Consider the following 21,003-nt stretch of genomic DNA (forward strand, 5'->3'; position numbering starts at 1 on the left):
GAATATCTGATATTCGACCCCTGTAAAAAGGTCATTTGACCCCACCAAAGGATCTGCGACCTGAAGGTTGAGAACCACTGCTCTGTAACTTATACTTTGCCCAGCCCATAATATACAGCCAATCTTTTCTTTTAACTTTTGTTGTTTCTTTTGTTGCTCAAACACCACAAATGTGTCAGGTAAAATATGGCTCTGTACTCAGCTCTCATTTGAAGGGTGTGTTTGGACGATGGTGACTGTTCTGTGAGTGTGAAACATGTGCTTTTATGTTCTTTGATGTCCTTAGAGCAAGATGATCCTGAGAAAATTCGGTGTGCTTTACAAAGAAATTTTATTAAATTTATAAGTTGGTTTTAGAAGAATTGACATGCTAACATATGAGTTTTTATCACCAACAAGAGATGTCTTCTTTGTAAAAACCTGCTTTATATTTTTGGCAATTTTCATTAAATGTACTCTACATGTTAAATTTTCATTTTTTTATTTATCACATTATCTAGCAGATCTAAAAGGAAAATTACTAATTTATATTTTATTTTGTGAAGTTATCGTCTTGCTGACCTGATCGCTTTTTATGGTTTTGAAATCAATCCATTTGAGAATTTAGGACACACGATCATATTATACATAGGTAAATATCTTCAAAAATTAATCTAACCAGGCAGTGGTGGCGCACACCTTTAATCCCAGCCCTTGGGAGGCAGAGGCAGGCAGGTTTCTGAGTTCAAGGCCAGCCTGGAGTACAGAGTGAGTTCCAGGACAGCCAGGACTACATAGAGAAACCCTGTCTCAAAAAACCCAAGAAAAGGAAAGGAAAGGAAAGAAAAGGGAAGGAAAGGAAAGGAAAGGAAAGGAAAGGAAAGGAAAGGAAAGGAAAGGAAAGGAAAGGAAAGGAAAGGAAAGGAAAGGAAAGGAAAGGAAAGGAAANAAGGAAAGGAAAGGAAAGGAAAGGAAAGGAAAGGAAAGGAAAGGAAAGGAAAGGAAAGGAAAGGAAAGGAAAGGAAAGGAAAGGAAAGGGGAAAGGGAAAGGGAAAGGGAAAGGAAAGGAAAGGAAAGAAAAGAAAAGAAAAGAAAAGAAGAAGAAATTAATCTACACTGTCTTAGTCAGGGTTTGTATTCCTGCACAAAACAACATGATCAAGAAGCAAGTTGGGGAGGAAAGGGTTTATTCAGCTTACACTTCCACATTGATGCTCATCATCAAAGGAAGTCAGGACTGGAATTCAAGCAGGTCAGGATACAGGAGCTGATGCAGAGGCCATGGAGGGATGTTACTTACTGACTTGCCTCCCCTGACTTGCTCAGCTTGCTTTCTTATAGAACCAAAGACGACCAGCCCAGGGATGGCACCACCCCTAGTGGGCCCTCCCATCCTTCATCACTAATTGAGAAAATGCCTTACAGCTGGATCTCATGGAGGCACTTCCTCAAGGGAGGCTCCTTTCTCTGTGATAATTCCAGTTTGTGTCAAGTTGACTCGCAAAACCAGCCAGTACACACACCCAGGCATGGGGGCACATACTTTTGATCCCAGCACTCAGAAAAACCAGGCAGGCAGATAGCTCTCTGAGAGTTACATTCCAGCCTGCTCTGCATTCTACATAATGAGTCCCAGGCCAGTGAGGACCCTGGCTGAAAAAAGTTAAAAATTAAGAATCTTAATCTTTAATCTTTTTGGATAGGACAATATGTTAAACAGTAAATATTATATCTGGAACTCTTATCAGTATCTAGAATTTTTCCTCGTAAGCTGGCTAACCATTAAAATGGAAACATTGAAAATAAATGTCCAAGGACTATCTCGAAAAAGCTACTGCACACATACATACATGTATTTTTTTTACTCGCTAACCTATTCTACAAACATTTACTTAGTACATTTACAACTCAAGGCATTTTCCTAAACAGAAACTTTGTTCCTGGCTGTATGTCCAATCAATAGGTCAAAGGAGCGGCCAATATGATAATACAGCTCTTTAATACCTTGGAGTAAGTATGTGACAAGCAGGTCATGACAGCTTAAGTTTGTCTGCAAGAGCAGCAAGTGTTCTTAACTCTTTCTCCAGCCCTGTACAGACATTCTGCTTGGCTGAAATTACTTTACGATCAATATTTGTGGAAGTGCCCAGGCAGAGGAGAGGGAGCCTCTCTGATGGCACAAGGGGCAGTAGCTAGAGATTTGGTCTCTGAAGCACGTTTAGTTTGGATGCACCAGACTCATGTTCTTTGGTTTGGTGGCTGATCTAGCAATGATTCTGCGGACTGAGAAATGACCTCACACGTCAGCTGATGACAGAAGAGGTAGCACAGTGGGCATAGAAATAGAAACTCCAAAATGTACAAAGCCAGTGACTAGGCACATAGTGATAGGAACATTTCTTAAAGCTTTTTAAAATAGCATCTAACTTTCTAATATAGAATAAAATTACTAACCCTTGAGAAACATGAAACCATCATAAAAAGGATAATAAGAATGATAAATGGCAGTTTTAAAATATACAAAAATAAAGTGTGGTAGGAGTCGATAAGAGTTATTTGTCTAAGGCCTAATTTAAGTACACACGCTTCTTATGTAGCAGATGTGCAGACTGGTCTTCATGCAGGTCCCCCAGCATCTGGAGCAGGGGCTGTCCCTGACACTGTTGCCTGCCTGTGGATCCCATTTCCCTAACTGGGCTGCCTTGTCAAGGCTCAATAAGAGAAGATGCACCTAGTTCTGTAGTGACTTGCTGTGCCAGGATGGGTTGGTACCCAGGAGGGGGTTCCTCCTTCTCAAAGGAGAATGGGAAGGAGGGAGAGCAGCTGTGTGAGGGGTGAACGGGAAGAGAGAGGTGAGTCTGCAATCAGTATGTAAAGTGAATAAATAATTAAGGGAAAAAAGAAAACATTCACATGCTTACTGTGGAGAGTTAACGACGTGGCAAGGCAGGGAGATGGCTCAGCGGTTGAAGAGATAGCTGTGCAAATGTAAGGACCTGAGTTTAGGGAACCAGAAACCCATGGAAATGCCACCAGGGCGCCATTTCAGGTCTGCCTGTAAAGCCAGAAGAGGCTGGGCAGGGGAGCTTTAACCAGGCTAGCAAGGTGAGCCATACTGGCAACCTCAGAGGAGAGTCTCTGCCTCAATGAATAAGGGGGGAAGAAAGGATGACTCGGGACTTCAACCTCAGTCTTTCACAAGCATGCTCACATACACGCACATAACATACCCCATATAACACACACACACAATTTAAACATAAACACCACATACATATACATATGCCATGCACAATAATCACCACATATATGCACACACCCATACAGACACACACCACACATATACATATACACCCCCGCATCTGGTATAACACACACACACACCATACCATGCACACACAACACACACATACACACAGATAAACACCCAGACACACACACACATATACACAGGCACACACCACACACACATACACATATACACATATAAAATCACACTCATACATACAGGCACACACATACACACAGGCATAACACACACACACACACACACACACACACACACACACCTCACATTCACACACTGAAAAGGAGAGTAGAAAAAGAAGGTAGCATGGTGAAATTTTGGCCCTCCCTAAAGAGAAAGTACTGCCCTGGTAAGTCACTTCCTCCTCCAGAGGCCACATCTTCATCTCTTGATGTTGGATCAGGTTGTCATAAAAGTAGTTATAAAGCCACCAAACATGTCTAAGTTTCCAACAAATAGGAATTTATATTTTCACAGTTAATTCTTTGTTACCATTCATGTGAGTTTGATGCCCAACTTTCAAATATCATAAAGAGAAAGAGAATTTAATATTTAATATTTTCTCTAGGGAAAACACACGCCTGTTGTGGTTATTGCATTTGACTTTTAAAAACAAATTTTAAATTCACAAAAACTCAGTGTTATTTACTAGGGCTATGATATTCAGATTAGCAAAGTCTCGGTATAAGAGACCTTTATTTATTGCTATTTTTAATTAAGTTTGCATCTTTATTGGCAAATCTGAATCTCTGGAAGAGACTCTATAGAGATTCAATTATCAGCTACTTCTAAAATGTCCGTATCATGAGAACCAACACAAAACCTAGGACGTGTGTAAATAAAAACACATGTCAGCATACATTTTAAAAAATATAACTGAAATTACCACTGGGTTCTTACCCGCACTTGTTTAAATGAGATGTCTGTCTTCCTGCAGTGCCAATCAGTGGTACATCCAAAACAGACACAGATATATGGTTAATCTTGGCATTGTCAAAATCCAGATGCAAGTTTTCCTTAGTAATAACTATGACGTGATTTCTCCTCTCCTTAAGCAGCACAAATGGCTCATTTTATTATTTATTCCTCAGAAAAGACAGGTCCATGGCATTGGCAGGGGAGGATGTTTGTGGCTCAGAACTGGATTTGGGGATTTGTGTGTAGATGAGAATAATAGCCGCCAGGTCATCATTATCCTTAGCTTGAACCTGAGCTCATTAATATGTATGCAACTGATAAGCATAAAGGCCTTTCTCAAAGCCCTGTCGCCTAACCCGTCTGAAAGTACACCAAAAGAAATATTGCCTAGTGGGTTTTATTAAAATTGTGTTGCCAATTTTCCTCAGGGTTATAATACTATGAGTTTATCGTTAGGATGAAAATGAGACACGGTAATGTGGCTATCTGTGGAAGTCTTCAAAAGCTGGGCAGGGTGTTACTATAACTTTTAACAGCCAGGTAGCAAGGGAGAACTATTTTGTAGTAGTTGCCTGTGTTCTTACACACTTGCTTGATTCCTTTTAAAAGCTGAAGATTCTTCTTCTTCTTCTTCTTCTTCTTCTTCTTCTTCTTCTTCTTCTTCTTCTTCTTCTTCTTCTTCTTCTTCTTCTTCTTCTTCTTCTTCTTCTTCTTCTTCTTCTTCTTCTTCTTCTTCTTCTTCTCCTTCTCCTTCTCCTTCTCCTTCTCCTTCTCCTCCTTCTCCTCCTTCTTATTTTCTTTTTCTAGCTCAAAATATCCATTTCTAGGATTAGTTTGGGGGCAGTCTTTTCTAATCCTACTTCACACATAGAAAAGGCAACTGAGATCTGTCCAACAGATGCGTTCATGCAGCGGATGTTCTCGTCCTCATGATTTGCCTACCCTAGGGACTTTCTTCAAAGTGGCTGTAATGAATTAAATAAATGCCGGGAGCAGTCACTCCTGAACGCCTGTAACGAACAGGGAAGCTGTTCTGAGGTCTAAGAGGACCCAGGAGTCCTCTCTTCAGAGACTGTGCCGAGGAGAGACAGACGCCATTAAGATATATTGGGATACAGACCTGAGGGACCATATGCAAGGGGCAGAAATTCTTGAGATGGAAGGAAAGAGAGGAAACTAGAGGGCTTCGGGGAAAGGTGCGATTTTTGCTGAAATTGTAGTTATGTAGAAATTTTGTCTGTATATATGAAACCGACAGTAGGAGGTTCTCCCAATGGACTCGAGTTTAAAGGCGTCAGTGTACTAGGGGTAGTTTTATTTTTTCCTCCATGGCGTGATTAGTTTGACCCAGTCTCCCTATCATCGAGTTTCTTCTCCTGGGACCTGCAGTAACCTTGACTGACAGGAAGAACAGAGCCACACGGATTATCTACTTAGTATCTGCTTTCAACTGGGCCCTCTGTCCTGCTTTGTCAGCATCCTCTAAGTCTTTATAATCCTATTTAAAGTGCCTGTAACTATAGATGCTCATTTGCATGGAATTGATTGTTTACAGATTTTCCTTGTTTAAAAAAGATGTGATCTGAGAGGTTTTGGCTCGTCACTCCATGTTCTTAAGTATTTAATAATCTGTGTCCCCAACCCACCAAGACCTTTAGCCGGCACAGTCGATTAATGACATCTTGGTCTTTATGATCACCATTAAAGACTGTAATTAATTGCTTAACAGTTAAATAATTATCCTCCCTGTAAGTACCGTAAACCCTCTGAGTTTAGGACTTTGTCCATGATTTGTCTATTACTCTGCGGGTGGGGTCTGGCTCACTACAGTGCCTAATTATTCATTCAAGTGCTTATGAAGTACCAGGCTCTCTTATAAGCGCTAGGAAGTTAACAGCTGACAAAACTAAATCTCTACCTTCAGGAGGTAAGGCTTCTGATGATGTCAAGACAGAACACACGTGGCAGGGCACACATAAGTCAGGTGTTAGTGAGGTAATAAAGGGGGAGAGATGGTATGAGGGGGTACCCGGGGAAGGCTTCTTTTAGGGGACATCTGTGTGCACTGACCGAGCTAGCCGTGTTCACTTCCCGGGGGAAAGACAGGATCTCCTTGGATGGTCAAAGCGAAGCAGAGAAGCCAGCCTATTAGCAAAGGGAAGAGGGAGTTATTGTGATTGTGGGGTCTGAAAAGAAAGTCGAGAGCCGGGCGTGGTGGTACACGCCTTTAATCCCAGCACTCGGGAGGCAGAGGCAGGCGGATTTCTGAGTTCAAGGCCAGCCTGGTCTACAAAGTGAGTTCCAGGACAGCCAGGGCTGTATAGAGAAACCCTGTCTCAGACAAAAAAAAAGAAAGAGAGAAAGAAAAGAAAAGAAAAGAAAAGAAAAGAAAAGAAAAGAAAGAAAGAAAGAAAGAAAGAAAGAAAGAAAGAAAGAAAGAAAGAAAGAAAGAAAGAAAGAAAGAAAGAAAGAAAGGTAGAAAGGTGATGCAGGGGACAGTTAGGAGACTGTGGCAGTAATTCAGGAAGAGGTGACAGTGACTCCAAGGAGGGTTGGGGGCAGGGGGTGAGTAGGGGTGGGGGAAGGGGGCAGCTTTTGGACATAGACTTAAAACAGAAGCAATAAGATTGGCTGATTGGTTGATGTGGGGTGTGAATGAAAGGGTAGAATTCAAGACGAGATTGTTTAGTTTGACCGGATGGGAAGGCCATCATAACTGACTGGGGTGGAGAGAGATTTGGGAAGTCCAGCTGCATGTGTGTCTCCTAAGATTCACTGGACTAAGTGACTAAAAGACTCCCACATTTTCTTAGCTGTGCTTTAGTAGTTAGGGTCAACCCAAAAGACATGGGGACTGCAGCTCCAAAGTACCAAGTATTTATTTGGAAATCAATCATTGTGAACTGAGTGTTAACAAAAGCACAACACATCCAATCTATGAGATGATGCTATTGTAGTATTTGAAGTTAAGTCAGGAGTTCGTGGAGGTTCATGGCCTCCCTTGGTTCATGGTTTCCCTTGAGCTGAAGTTACAAATGGTTATGAGCTGTCAGATGTAAGTACTACACTCAGGTTCTCTCTAAAACAGCATCTCCGTTTAACTGCTGAGTCATCTCTCAACCCCTCAGATACATACATTAAAGGACAAATGTTTAAAAATCAGTGATCACAAAGTTCACATTGAAAAAATACAGATCATAAATTCAAAATATAAGGAAGAAGTACTCCAAATAAGTTCAGGAGACAGTGAATTTTAAGTCAGAAAAGAAAAGCAATTGCTTCTCCAGAAGATTTTTTTAAAATCTATAACCCCTTAAGCAGACTGACTGGGGGCAGAATCAATAATAAACTAAAAGCATAAGCTAGTGCTACGCCTGACGTTCTACAGCTTACCCTTCACCCTGCCTACCAGCCGCTATCCCCTCTGCCTTGTCCCTACCCCGCCTGCCAGAGAATGGCAAACTCCCCTATAGTGTGGCAATGGAGGCTAGAGGCTCACACAGGAGGCTCTCTGAAGACCTGCCCAAGCTACAAGACAGTGTGGCTCTGCCTCCTCCAGCTCTGAGGCAGCTCCAGCTTCAGTTTTCACAATCATCACTGGGTCTTGTGACCTTGCACAAAGCCCAGTGAGTGTGAGTCTACCTTTTAGAGGGTTTTATTTACTGTCAAGCTCTAAGTTTTGAGTTATAAAAGGATTTCCCAAAGTCAAGAGTGAGTTCACTGGAGATGTTTAAATGTGTTTTTTTTTTCCCTTGAATTAAGTAATATATTCTTGGATAGGGATAACACCAGCCCCCAGTTAGTGCACCAGTGACATCCTGTGTGGTAGCCACATAACTATTCATCTAGAAATAATGGGTGAGGGAAATTCATGACTGATTTCTGCCTAAGACACACTGGGCTTGGGACAGCAGTGATCTTGAGCAAGTTTTCTTATTTTTTTCCCGAGTGTTTTCTCACGTACTCGGAACTGCAATAAATAAGATTTATAGCAAAGTACTTCCTGCCCAAACCAGGCTGCCATCCCAACGGGCAGGAGAGATGATTCAGAGGGGAACAGCAGTGCCCATGCCTGAGAACCAGAACCCACATAAAAAAACCGGTACCATGGTTTACAGCTATAACCCCAGCATTCCCGAGGACAAAAGCGGAAGGGTTTCTGGGCCTTGGAGACTAGCCTAGCTCGGGTTGCAAACTTTATATGCCCCAGTACAGGGGAACACCAAGGCCAAGAAGTGGGAGCGTGTGGGTAGGGGAGCAGGGAGGGGAGGGTATAGGGGACTTTGGGGATAGCATTTGATTTTGTAAATGAAGTAAATACCTAATAAAAATTGGGGGGGGGGGGGAAGTGATAGAGCAGAATACTCAGCGCCCCCTTCTGGCTTCCACAGGCACACCCGCCTGTGCACCTGCATACACGTGTGCATTCTGCATTCATGTGCAAACAAAGAAAACTAATGAATATTAAAGGAACATTCTCAAGGCATTTTTCTCCAAATGAAGATATAAAGCATAAAGTGGAAAATAACAACAGCTATTATCATTTTGAATGCTTTTAATATAAATTAAACAATTTTTTATAAAGTGTTTAGGGTTAGGGTTTGCCACATAGTGACTGATGTTTGAAGAAGTACCTGAGATCAGATTTATATCATTGACAATCTGTGGTGAAGACAAAACTTGAAATCTGATATCCAAAAAAGCATCTAAGTAGATGTCTACTTCACAGGGGTCCCTATCCAAAACTGGCTTAAACCGCCTTTGCTATTTCCACCTGATCCTGCCCCCGCCCCACTCTTTCACCACAAATCATGCCCAAGGGGAAAAAAGTATGCATCTTAAACTACTGACTAATTTGGATTTAAGTTTTGTCTCGTAAGCCTGAAAACAAGAAAAGCAAGATGGATCTCTGCAGTGAAACTCTTAGGCAATAAAGTTACCACCAGCTGTTCATGAGTACCTAGAGCCAATGGGGTACAGCATTCAAGTGCAAAAGCACCCCACACGCGCACACATTCTCGGGTCTTCCGGGTGAGGGCTTCAGCAGTAAGTGTGACCACTTCTTGAGGTGTAATAAACACCTCGTGGCTAAGTTACTTCACCACTTTCTCTACCTTATCCTTATCCCTCGCCTGCAAACTGTAGTTAATAAATTGTGCTGTAAATTGTAATGAGTTGACTCATGTATGTTATGTAGTGTGCTGCTGGAATATCATGAACTTCAGCGTGACAACAGGTCTTCTCAGTTTGGGCATTGATGATCCCTGAAAAGCTTATTTTGTATACGACTGGGTGTGGGGATAAGGCAGCTGGGTGGGTGGAGAGGGAGATGTCTGCTTGTTGAAAACAGGCAGGCACGGGTATTATAAAACGAGGAGGACAACGGCGTGCATAAGAGAGCAGAAGCACCAAGCCTGTTCGAAAAATCCCAGAATAAACTTTAGCATGGACTCAGCGCAGAACTTGGACAGCACCTTGTGCCACAGAAGCTAGTGATGAGAAAGTCCCACTGACGTCCGCCAGCACTCCATCGGCTCCAGGACAACCAGAAGGGGGCCTCAGGACAGCCTCTCCATCACTAAATTCCCCGAGTGGCTTCGGCAGCATCTACGCTGTAACACCATCTCCTTCTGGACAGGTGTTTCTGGACTAAGCACTTGTGCAGCTCCGGGTCCACCCTGCAGACACTGGTGACAGAAGGAACTCCAGCCGAGACGAGCGGTGGGCGGAAAATGAGCCTCAAACCACCCCATGCCCCACCCAGTCACTCTCATTGGCTGAGGCTGCCACGGGGGCGGAGGCAGCACACACCCTTCTCTGACTCCACTGCTCTGCCGGAACGAACGCGGGTCCCGGGACACTGGTGTGTGAGAAACTATTGCTAGCACGGAGGAAGCCCGGTCCCCAGGCCATGGGGACACAGCTGAGGCTGCCACCCGGAGAGCCTTGCCACGAAGGTGAGTGTCAGTCCCAACGGTGTGACACTTGGGTAGCTGGGAGCCCAGATGCGTGGTCTCAAGATATAACTAGACTCGAGAAAAATGTGCGGATTCTTAACGCGCGATCTTCTAGTCATTTAGTAGTCCAGTCGTCCAGTCGGTTGCCCCACCAATGGGACAGTAAATACTTAGCTGTGCCCACTGCACTCCAGATTCTGTGGGGAAGCCCAAGTGGGAGCAGGACAGAGGTGACGCCCACTTATTCCCCGGGGTTGGCCCAATGTTGACTAGGTCGTCGTACTTCGTGTGTGGCAGGGAAATTCGGGATGCTTGCTGAGGGCAGATTCCAGGATTTGTTCCAGGAGGAGGTTTCCTGGCTCAGCCTCAACTCCAGAGTACATGGTTTATACCGGGCAGAGGGCGTGCCGGGGATCCCGTGGGCTTCCGTACACTGCTCCCTGAACACGCTGTGCCTGAGCCCCACGGAGAGATCACTCAGGTATGACTTACTGGGCAGTCCTTTGAGTAGGGTGACTACTCCAACAGGGTACTGGGTGTGCCCTTTTGTAAATTCTTCCTCAGGGCCAGACTGGGATTTCCAGCCCACACCTTGCCCTGTAAAATCCCTGAGCCCCGCCCCTTGACCTTTGCTAGGTGCTCACCACTTCCACTGGCTTCTTGCAGTCTCTACACAGAAGGTCAGTGTGAGCTGAATGGAAGTAAGGGGAAAGGTGGGGCAACCTTGGGAAATGTGCATTGCAAACGAAATTATCGGTTTTTTTTTTTTTTTTTTTTTTTATCCCCACCGGTGTCAGGGCAAAGGTCATTTCTAACCTACTTGCTAAGGACTCAAAGAAACTGTCTGGTAAGACCTGTGCCTTACAGTGGTTCCCAGACTAAGGCTACCCCCATGTGACTACAGTTCCCCATGTTGTAGAGATTCTCCAACCATAAAATGATTTCTTTGCTACAACAGAACTGAAATTTTGCTACTGTTATGAATCATAAAACAAATATCTGCTTGGTGACCCCTGTAAAGGGATCCTTTGAACCCCCAAAGGGGTCAAGAACCACAGATTGGGAACCACTGTTTGAGAAAATCCTGGCAACAACCTTCATGTCCTTGCTTCTTGGCTTTTCCAGCTTATAACTTAATGAGGGAATAGAAAGAAAAGTGGGGAGAGAGAGGGAGAGAAGAGGACTCATCAAAACCCAGCTAGTAAGAAAGGGGAGAGGTGTATAAAAGAAAATGTGCAACAATTCATAAGCTATTCCCACATTGAGACCGGTGATCCCTAAGGCAGCTGCACCTAGGGTCGTTTCCTAGACAGTACTTAATGGCACTTGGTCCCTTTTCTAAATAATTTCTGGAGCTGCCAAGTCAGATCGTCACTAATGCACCCTGCCCTTGTTTGTTCAAGGATCTGAGAGCAGATTGCACCCACTCATTTGACCTCTGGATATTTTTCCTGCTTTGCTCATGCATTTAGTAACTACAAGAAGTATCGGAGCTCTGTGTCACCCAATGATTAACTGTGCAGGAAGGTACTGGGAAGGATGGCAGAGGCTAGTCTGTCATTTCAGTAGTAGGAGACTAGGTTTTAGCCCCAGAGAGTCCACTTGGCTTTCTTTCTTCATCTCTAAAGTGGGAAGAAATCTTGCTGGCAGAGTAGGTAGCACCGGGTTACCTCAGGAAATCCACAGGGCAGAACCCTGGTGGGGCTTAAATGGACTCTGTTCTTCCTTGATTTGTTTGAGGTGGTGAACAAGAATCCTGTAAGCCAGGCACTGAAAGGACTGTCATCAGTCTGGCCTTCCAGGCTAGAATTCCCAATCTGCTTACTACCCTGATGACCGGACGTTCCCAAGAAGCAAATGAACTGATAGTGTGGAGCTGTGACAAAGTCTAACAGTTAATGTACTGAAGGTGTGGGTGGTCTGCAGAGTGGGTGGCCCAGATCCTTTAGAGAAAGTGTTAATCTACCTGAGATCAAAATGATGAGCTAATCATCTGAAAATAAAGTAGTTTCATAAGTTGACCCCCCCAAAAAAGTTACAGTAGTACTTTGATTTCAACTTTTAAAATCATGACTCAATACTTCAAAAGATCTTATAACCCCAAATTATCTAAAAAAAAAAAAAAAAAAAAAAAAGACAAACTTAAATACACAGAAAGGCTTTTTTTATATATATAATTTGGTTTCAGTACTGTTTGCAAGTGTTCTAACAGAACTCAAATCAAGTTCAACAGCCAAAACAGCTTTTATTAGCAGAGGAAACATGGCCCTGGGGAAACAGAATGCCAGACTTAATAGCCATCACCCGGACACTCCAACTGCATTTGTGTCAGGGACTGTGGAAGTGATGGACTCAAGGGCAGATATCCTGGGCTGTCAAAAGGACATTCATAAATTCTCATGTCTGAGGAGCTCTTAGCTGACTTGGGGTTCAAAAAGCAGCCTTCAGGCAGAGGAGAATCAAGGGTTTTCAAAGTTTTCTTTCATGGAATGAAGCCATTTTCCAGACCACAGCTCGACAACAGAGGGGAGTGCCTGTGATACTTAAAGTTGACCTTTCCTATCTTCATGACCTGAATGTCTTTGATTTTAAGAAAAGGAATCAGGAGCTAGAGAGATGGCTCAGTGTTCAAGTGCACTGACTGCCTTTTCAGAGGGCATGAGCTTGATTACAGCATCCTCGAGACAGTTCACACTCATCTATAACTCCAGTTCCAGGGTGTCAGACACCATTTTCTGACCTCTTTGAGGGCACCAGGCATGTATGTGGTACACAGGCATACACACAAGCAAAACACATATAAACGTAAGACAAAAATAACTTTAGAAAAGTTTAAGATGAGGCAATTGAGAAATAGTGACTCAGAATTGGCTATATCATTCTCTTCTGCTTCTATACTGATCATATATATATATATATATAATCAGTATATATATATATATATTGGTTTTTCGAGACAGGGTTTCTCTGTGTAGCCTTGGCTGTCCTGAAACTCACTTTGTAGACCAGGCTGGTCTCGAACTCAGAAATGCACCTGCCTCTGCCTCCCAAGTGCTGGGATTGAAGGCGTACACCGCCACGCCGGCTATAATCAGTATCTTGAAAATTCAAAACATTCATATAGAACATAGCCATTCACACTCCTGTATAACTAAATTCTGTAGTTTTGGTTTCCATCTTTACAGATACAGAAAGTGAACCAGAGAACTTAAAATGGCTTCACAGTTAGTGTTCAATTGAAATATGGCATTCTTTAGGCCTGTATTTCACCTGTAGGTGCATACAGCACTTTGGATGGTGCATCCTTGCTGAATTCACACTGCAGCCTTGATTCTAGTGCGGCACGAGTGAGATAACTGATCATAAGATCAGAAGCCATCGTGCGTGAAACTACGTCCCGAGCACCCGAGCATCCTTCATGCAGAATGCTCAGGGTCAGAAGTATTTTTAGATAAAACTGAGTTTCCTGGTGTGTAATTGTTCAGTAATGTCCTATCAGCGCACCCAAAGCATCTGCCTTGTAGCATTTGGAATTTTTGGATGATGGATGTTGTAGTGACTATTCCTGATTGTCAACTTGACTACATCTGGAGTGAACTTCAATCCAGAATTAGAAGGCTCACCTGTTATCCAGATCTTGAAGCCTGAAGACACAAGTTTCTGACCTGGATCTTGCCCTGGAGATTTTTTTTTTTTAATTTAAAGATTTATTTATTGTTATGCACTGTAAGTACACTGTAGCTGACTTCAGACACACCAGAAGAGGGCATCAGAACTCATTATGGGTGGTTGTGAGCCACCATGTGGTTGCTGGGATTTGAACTCAGGACCTTCGGAAGAGCAGTCAGTGTTCTTACCCGCTGAGCCATCTTGCCAGCCCCTGCCCTGGAGATCTTGAGGCACAGTGGCCATGAAAAGCTTAGGCCCAGGCAAAGTAGTACACACCTTTAATCCCAGGAGACTGAGACTTGGAGATCTCTGAGCTCAAGGTCAGCCTGGGACAAAGCAAGTTCCAGATCCAGATAGTGGTACACACCTTTAATCTGGGCCACACCTTCTGCTGGAGACCTTCTTAAGGACATTGGAAGAAGGAAGATCAGCTCCCTTCTTTGCCTGCTTGCCTTGTGGGACTGAGCAACGGCTAGATCCTTGGCCCTTGGCTGCTGACCATTGTTGGGGAGTTGGACTACAGACTGTAAATCAACAACCAAACCCCTTACTATATAGAGACTGCCCATAAGTTCTGTTACTCTAGAGAACCCAATGTCCAACCTGGAGTGGCTGTGTCTGAAAGAGGTGTGAAAGCTCACCCCAAGAAGACACAGGGAAGGGGAAGCTGACCCCAGGAGCCCAACCCTGAGGCCATGCTGATTTCAGACTCCCAGTCTCCAGGGGTGCTGGAATTCACTGCTGCTTACATCATCAAAGACACAGGACTGACACGATGCCCCGCGTCCACCGCATGTCCTCTGAGACATGACTAGTTTCTTAGAATTGGACACATCACTCTTTCAAAAAATACATGTGATAGGCATTTCTCAAAATCTGTGAAATGGTGATAGTTTTTACTACTAAGACACTTTGATTTTCTGTGTAAACTATAACTTTATCAAATGCTCTGAAAGAGATTTCCACCATGTCTTAAGACTAAAACACAAGGTATGTTTCTAAGTCCTAAAAGATTTCTTGCATGCCAAAATTAAGCACTACTTAAAAAAAGTCTCTCTAGCCCCCCAAAACAAAATAAAATTCTCCACTTAAAGTTGATCAGGAAGCACTGTGGTGCACTAGTAGTAGGTTGTTGAGCCTAGTATTTAGTAGGAACTATAAATGATTTTAAAAATTTAAAGTCTGCATGCAAGGTTACTGGGTCATTTCTTAAGTTCCTTTCCTGCATTCTCATTTAGAATTGTTTATTTATTCATTTTTAGGTGTTTTGTTTTGAGACGGTCTCACTACATAGTTTTAGCTGGCTTGGAATTCACTGCAGGCCAGGCTAACCTTGAACTTAAAGGGACTCACCAGCCTCGGCTCCCAGCACTGGATTCAGAGTGAGCGCCACCTTGCCTGGTTTCCTTTTTACTTTTCCCCAAGAGGAACAATTATGTAACCTTTTTTTTTTTTTTTTATACTTTTGGCTTTTTTTTTATTATTATTATTTATTTATTATATGTAAGTACACTGTAGCTGTCTTCAGACACTCCAGAAGAGGGCACCAGATCTTGTTACAGATGGTTATGAGCCACCATGTGGTTGCTGGGATTTGAACTCCGGACCTTCGGAAGAGCAGTCGGGTGCTCTTACCCACTGAGCCATCTTACCAGCCCCTATGTAACCTTTCTTACAGATGGTAAAGTGTGAAAACAGAGCCTAGTTATGGAAACACCAGGGCCAGCAGTCCTTTGACACTCCCTGATCCTTCTGCATTCTCCCAGGTCCTCCCAGTTCCTCCCCGATCCCTCAGGCCCTTTAAAGAAAGAAGACTTTAAAGTTGGCCCTAAGGCAGCAGAGGTGGCACAGGCCTTTAATCCCAGCAGGTAGGAGACAGAGGCAGGCAGATCTCTGTGAGTTTGAGGCCAGCCTGGTTCACAGAGTTTCAAGTCAGTCACAGCTACACAGAGAAACCCTGTAACCAACCAACCAAGAACAACAAAAGATGGTAGTGGGGTTTAAACCAGCAGCATCTTCACACCTGCCCTTTGAAGCATTTTGTGGTTGTTGCACAGGCTGTGGTGGTGGGAGTTTTCCATTGCAGTTCACTTGGTTTGGAAGTTCTGGGGATCAAACCAAGGCCTCCCCATGCCAGGCAATCGCCGTGCCTCTGAGCTACACCATTGGCCCTCAGTTCTGCTTGGTTAACCGAAATCATGAGCACCTCTGCATGAGAGCTTACATGTACATCTGCCTGCCGTGGTGTCCAAAGGTCTCATTCTGTTCCAAATCTGTTCTAATTTATGTATGACCCTTATTCCACTCCAAATCGGTGTAAACGATGTAACCTCGTTTTGCCTTCTCTGTTTATTCTAGCTTGCTGCGTTTTCTCTAAAACCATCTGCTCTGTTTGTCTGTCCTGTTGACCTGTACCTCACCCGTTCCCAGAGGCGCCGACTCCCCTGTGAGCAAATCAATAGCTTAGCTAACACCTTGGGTTACAGATGGGTTTCAACAGCTGTTTTGTTTGCGCAAACCCATAGCCATATGGATATGCATACGCTATAAAAACATAAGCTGCAAGAAGAAGTGTGATTGGTGGGGTGCACTAAATAAGGTTATTGGCTGCAAGGGAATTGAGGGTTTCTTCTGACTGGGACTGTAGAGAGCAGCCGTGTGAGGAAGTATGGTGGGCATGTGTCTGGTGTGCTCTGCCACTGAGCTACAAAGCTCCAGGAGGAGGCTTTTCGGTGCCAAGAAGCAGCTCACTATGTGTGTCAACACTGTAAAGGGCTAAATAATAGCCACTGTAAAAGTTGTAAGGTGAGGAAGAGCTAGTTTAAGACAACTACAGAAGAGAGAGCAGGACCTAGGAAGGTTCTACAGAACAGAGGAGGCGGGACCACACGTCTGGAGCCCGTGTATGGGGCGGTGGACTCACCTTTTTTTGAATGTAAAGGAAAGCCATTGCAGAGCTTTGGAAGGGGGGGTTACAGGATAGGACCTTGGTTTTTCTTTTTACCAGCCCATCTGTCTTAGTCAGGGTTTCTATTCCTGCACAAACATCATGACCAAGAAGCAAATTGGGGAGGAAAGGGTTTATTCAGCTTACATTCCCACATTGATGTTCATCACTAAAGGAAGAAGTCAGAACTGGAACTCAAGCAGGTCAGGAAGCAGGAGCTGATGCAGAGGCCATGGAGGGATGTTACTTACTGACTTGCCTCCCCTGGCTTGCTTAGCTTGCTTTCTTATAGAACCAAGACTACCAGCCCAGAGATGGCACCACACACAAGGGGACCTCCCACCTTGATCACTAATTGAGAAAATGCCTTACAGATGGATCTCATAGAGGCATTTCCCCAACTGAAGCTCCCTTTTCTGTGATAACTCCAGCTGTGTCAAGTTGTCACAAAATTAGCCAGTGCACCATCTCACCCTATCTTGTCCCAACTGCTCTGTGACTACATCTTGTTCCATCTCCTTGTTGCCCTCCACCCCACTGATGACACCTTTACCACTCAGGCAAACGTCTGCCTCAAATTTTATCTTCTACATGTAACAGATTTCTACCTAATCCTGCTTTTGAATTATGTATATGTAATGTACATGTATAAGTACAAGTACATGTATGCAGGCTTTGCCGCTTTTCTTGGCTCATGTCTCTAGCCCTTTCTCATTAGAATACAAGAGAGTCATTTATGATCACCACTGAGCCCCTGGCATCTAAGACATTCACGGCAGCTAGAAGACAGTAACCGTGTGGATGAATGAATGAATGAAAGTATAGCTTGTGCTGCTTGAGGGATGAGTGAGACAAGAGGAATGCAGCGAAAGGTAGGTCAGAAGTGAGCAAGTTTCTGAGCGTGTTGGGTTTTAACGTTTAGGGTTGGCGGGATTCTAGCCTTTATTTTAATTGGCATGGAAAACTACAACAGAGTCAGTGAGACCAACCTGGGAAGGTGCAACCTGGTCGACAGCAGTTCAAAGCTGCAGAATGAATTGTGGCGGCCAGAAAGATTTTTCTATGTCAATGAGATAGGTAGCTCTACTCTCTTACTCCTGTCTACGTGTCTTGAGGTCGGCTGAGGGTGGGATGGACTGGGTCCCTGCTTCAGGCTGTATATATACCTATGTGGTGGTTTGTATATGCTTGGCCCAGAGAGTGGCACTATTAGGGGATGTGGACTTGTTGGAAGAATTGTGTCACTGTGGGGATGGGCTTTCAGACCCTCCTCCAACCCCCTTGGGAGCCAGTCTTTTCCTGGTTTGCCTTCATTACAAGATGTCAAACTCTTAAGTTCCTTCTTCAGCACCACGCTTGCCAATACACTGCCATGCTTTCTGCCTTGATGATGGACTGAACCTCTGAACCTGTAAGCCAGCCCCAATTAAATGCTGTCATCCTTATAAGAGTTGCCTTGGTCATGTTGTCTCTTCACAGCAGTGGAAACCCTAAGACAGCCTAGGACTTGTTCCTACCTGTGTACTCAGGTCTTCTCTGTGTTTTCTTCATGAGTGGGCCTCAGGTTGAAGGGCCAGCAGCAGCTTGAGAATTACAGATGTGCAAGAGAGCAAACTCAGACTAGGGGCATTGCTCATCTGGCAGAGACAACCCCGGGCTGATCCCAAACTCCCCATAAGCAAGTCATCATGGTGCATGCCTGTATTCTCTGCATTTGGAAGGTTATGGAGAGATCAGAAGTTCAAGGTCTGCTTGATCACGTGGCAAGTTTAAGGCCAACCTGGAATGTATGGGACCTCTGAAGGAAGAAGAGGTAGAAAAGCCAACCATATAAGCATGTTGAAGCTTGAATTCAGATTACCTCATCAGACTTCTTACTACCAGTGGAAGAGCTAATGCAGTAAGAGAATCAGTTAATAAAGGGAAATGATACATTGTGACTCATAATTCTGGGGGTTCCAGTGCAGGGCCTGTTACCCCATTGCTTTGGAGCTGCAGTGAGGCAGCACATCACAGTAGGAGCATACAGCACCATACATCTGCCCACCTCATGATGGAAGAGGGAGGGAAATGACAGAGTTCTATAATCCTCTCCCACCCCTACTAGACCCCACCTCTTGACAATGCCACTATCTCCTGGTAGGACCACCTAGGAATCAGGCCTTTCATGGACATTAAACATCCAAACTACACGGGAAGGCTAAGAGTCAGCAGCCACAGAAGACTAGATGGTGAGACAGTTGTCGTCTTCAACCTGGGAATGCGTTGCTGCGCTTCTCTGATTAAGATGAAGCTTGGCTCATTCACAGACGTCCCAATGATCAGATAATCTGCCAGAAACTGTACAATTAAACGGTTCTCGGTAGGTGTACGTAGCTTTGAGAGATGAAAGTGTTTCGCCTGTCTGTGAACATTAAGACTTTCCTGGCTTATGTTATGTTTAGCATTTTCTGAAATAAAAAGACTGACCTGGGTTGCTTAGCCACCATTTTCCAGGTACCCAACTTTGGCACTATAGCAAGGAAATCCCTTTTCTAAGGAGTGAAGTGTTAAAGAGAATCCAGGGATCAGTGTCATTTGTAAGGAATAATATCTTATTTCTTAAAACGAGTGATTTACTTATTTTTTTTTTTTTACAAATGACACATATCTGCTACTTTTTACTTCATATTTAAAGAACGATAGCACCAAAGAAGTTAAGCAAGCTCTCTGATGACAGAAATACACCCTTGTATTCACTTTCAAAGTGACTGTCTAGTACAATCTTTAAATGACTGTTACAGACTTTCAGTGTGGAATAAAGTCTAGCTTCAAGTCCTTTAATACTTTGCTTCTTGGAATCATGAGACACTCTGATTAGAGATAGCTTTGCATCCTCGAAAACCCTCCAGGGTCTCTGCCCACACAGTCTGCCCTGCCCTTCTCTTCCCTGTGCCCTGGGTCCCTCCAAACCCTCATTCCTCATCCGGCCACAGCCTCTGTGGGCTTTCCTCCCCCAATACACTCCCAGAGCATAAAACAATTTAAGTTCTAAGGTCAATACCCAAGCAAGGTTTTTATTATTCGTCCAGCCATAAAACTCCCAGGCTTCACGTTGGTCTTGAGAGAACTTGGGAAATGCAAACAAGATGACTCGTGTTCCCTTGGTGCTTCTGTCCCCACGCCCCTGACGTGTAGGAAATGCTTTCTGCTTCCTCAGCTGCTTAGAAGGCATATTGTTTTTCTGGAATGAGGTCCGCCCACCCTGATTTCAGAGATGGAGCTCTGGAAACCTCGTAGTGAAGGACAAGCATGCATTCAGTGGGAAGTTCAGTTCAAAGCTTTCTCGGGAATGAATGCCATCGGAACCGTAACTAGCGATCAGAATCGTAACTGGCAAAACTGCCCAGGCTGGCGTTCCACCTGCCTGTTGTTGTCGCTTTGGTTGGCTGTTTTGTTCTCTTGCTGACTCTTCCTGTATGTCAGGCTGACCTCGAAATTGTGAGCTTCATTCCCAAGTGACGGGATTACTGCCTGGGTTTAGGTGAGAAGCCCACAGTAAGAATACTGTAGCTACCTCACTACTATGAACATTCATGGTTGCTCTTTTAAAACAATATTGTAGAGCATTTCTCAATTTTATTTTATCTAATTATTTTAGAAATCCCTTAGGTAATGTAATTCACTTTGCATATTTAAAAGTTTTGACTCTCTCGTGTGAGGCTATGCCAGTGCCTGACAAATACAGAAGTGGATGCTCACAGTCATCTATTGGATGGAACACAGGCTCCCAATGAAGGAGCTAGAGAAAGTACCCAAGGAGCTGAAGGGGTCTGTAACCCTATAGGTGAAACAACAATATGAACTAACCAGTACCCCCAGAGCTCATGACTCTAGCTGCAAGTTTTGACTCAGAATCGGTTCTATATCTCTCAAGTAAAGCCACTTCATCTGTTAAGTGACACAGATAAATGAAATAAGACATGCTTGAGATCAGTTTCTTGGCCATTTCAAGACCAAAACTTTAAGGTGATTTCCTAACTGCATGTTATAAATTATGATAGCTTCAGGATGCTTTTGGGCGACGTGAAGATCCCCTTATGGGAAGTCTTTTTGCTGAGTGTTTCAGAGACAGTCAGTGATGTGTTAGTATACCTTCTCAGGATCGAGGATGTTAAATCAGAGTGCTGTTAGCCGGGCCTGGTGGCTCAGGCCTTTAATCCCAGCACTCGGGAGGCAGAGGCAGG

General features: G+C 44.0%; 2 protein-coding genes across 2 annotated transcripts in view; one reads left to right on the forward strand and one right to left on the reverse strand.

The window, feature by feature from the left end:
• The window catches only part of Cnga1 (cyclic nucleotide gated channel alpha 1), a 37,418-nt gene extending 32,982 nt beyond the window's left edge, over positions 1 to 4,436 (reverse strand). Inside the window, exon 1 of the mRNA XM_021211044.1 lies at positions 4,187 to 4,436. The gene's annotated coding sequence lies outside the window, so the exon portion shown is untranslated. The remainder of the gene's footprint in view (positions 1 to 4,186) is intronic.
• Positions 4,437 to 10,029: 5,593 nt separating this feature from the next.
• Nipal1 (NIPA like domain containing 1) overlaps positions 10,030 to 21,003 on the forward strand; it is a 22,344-nt gene continuing 11,370 nt past the window's right edge. The window contains exon 1 of the mRNA XM_021211200.2: positions 10,030 to 10,161. Coding sequence (XP_021066859.1) covers positions 10,116 to 10,161 — 46 coding nt within the window. The 5' untranslated portion in view covers positions 10,030 to 10,115. The remainder of the gene's footprint in view (positions 10,162 to 21,003) is intronic.

Source organism: Mus pahari, chromosome 13, assembly GCF_900095145.1.
Source record: "Mus pahari chromosome 13, PAHARI_EIJ_v1.1, whole genome shotgun sequence".
Taxonomy (NCBI): domain Eukaryota; kingdom Metazoa; phylum Chordata; class Mammalia; order Rodentia; family Muridae; genus Mus; species Mus pahari.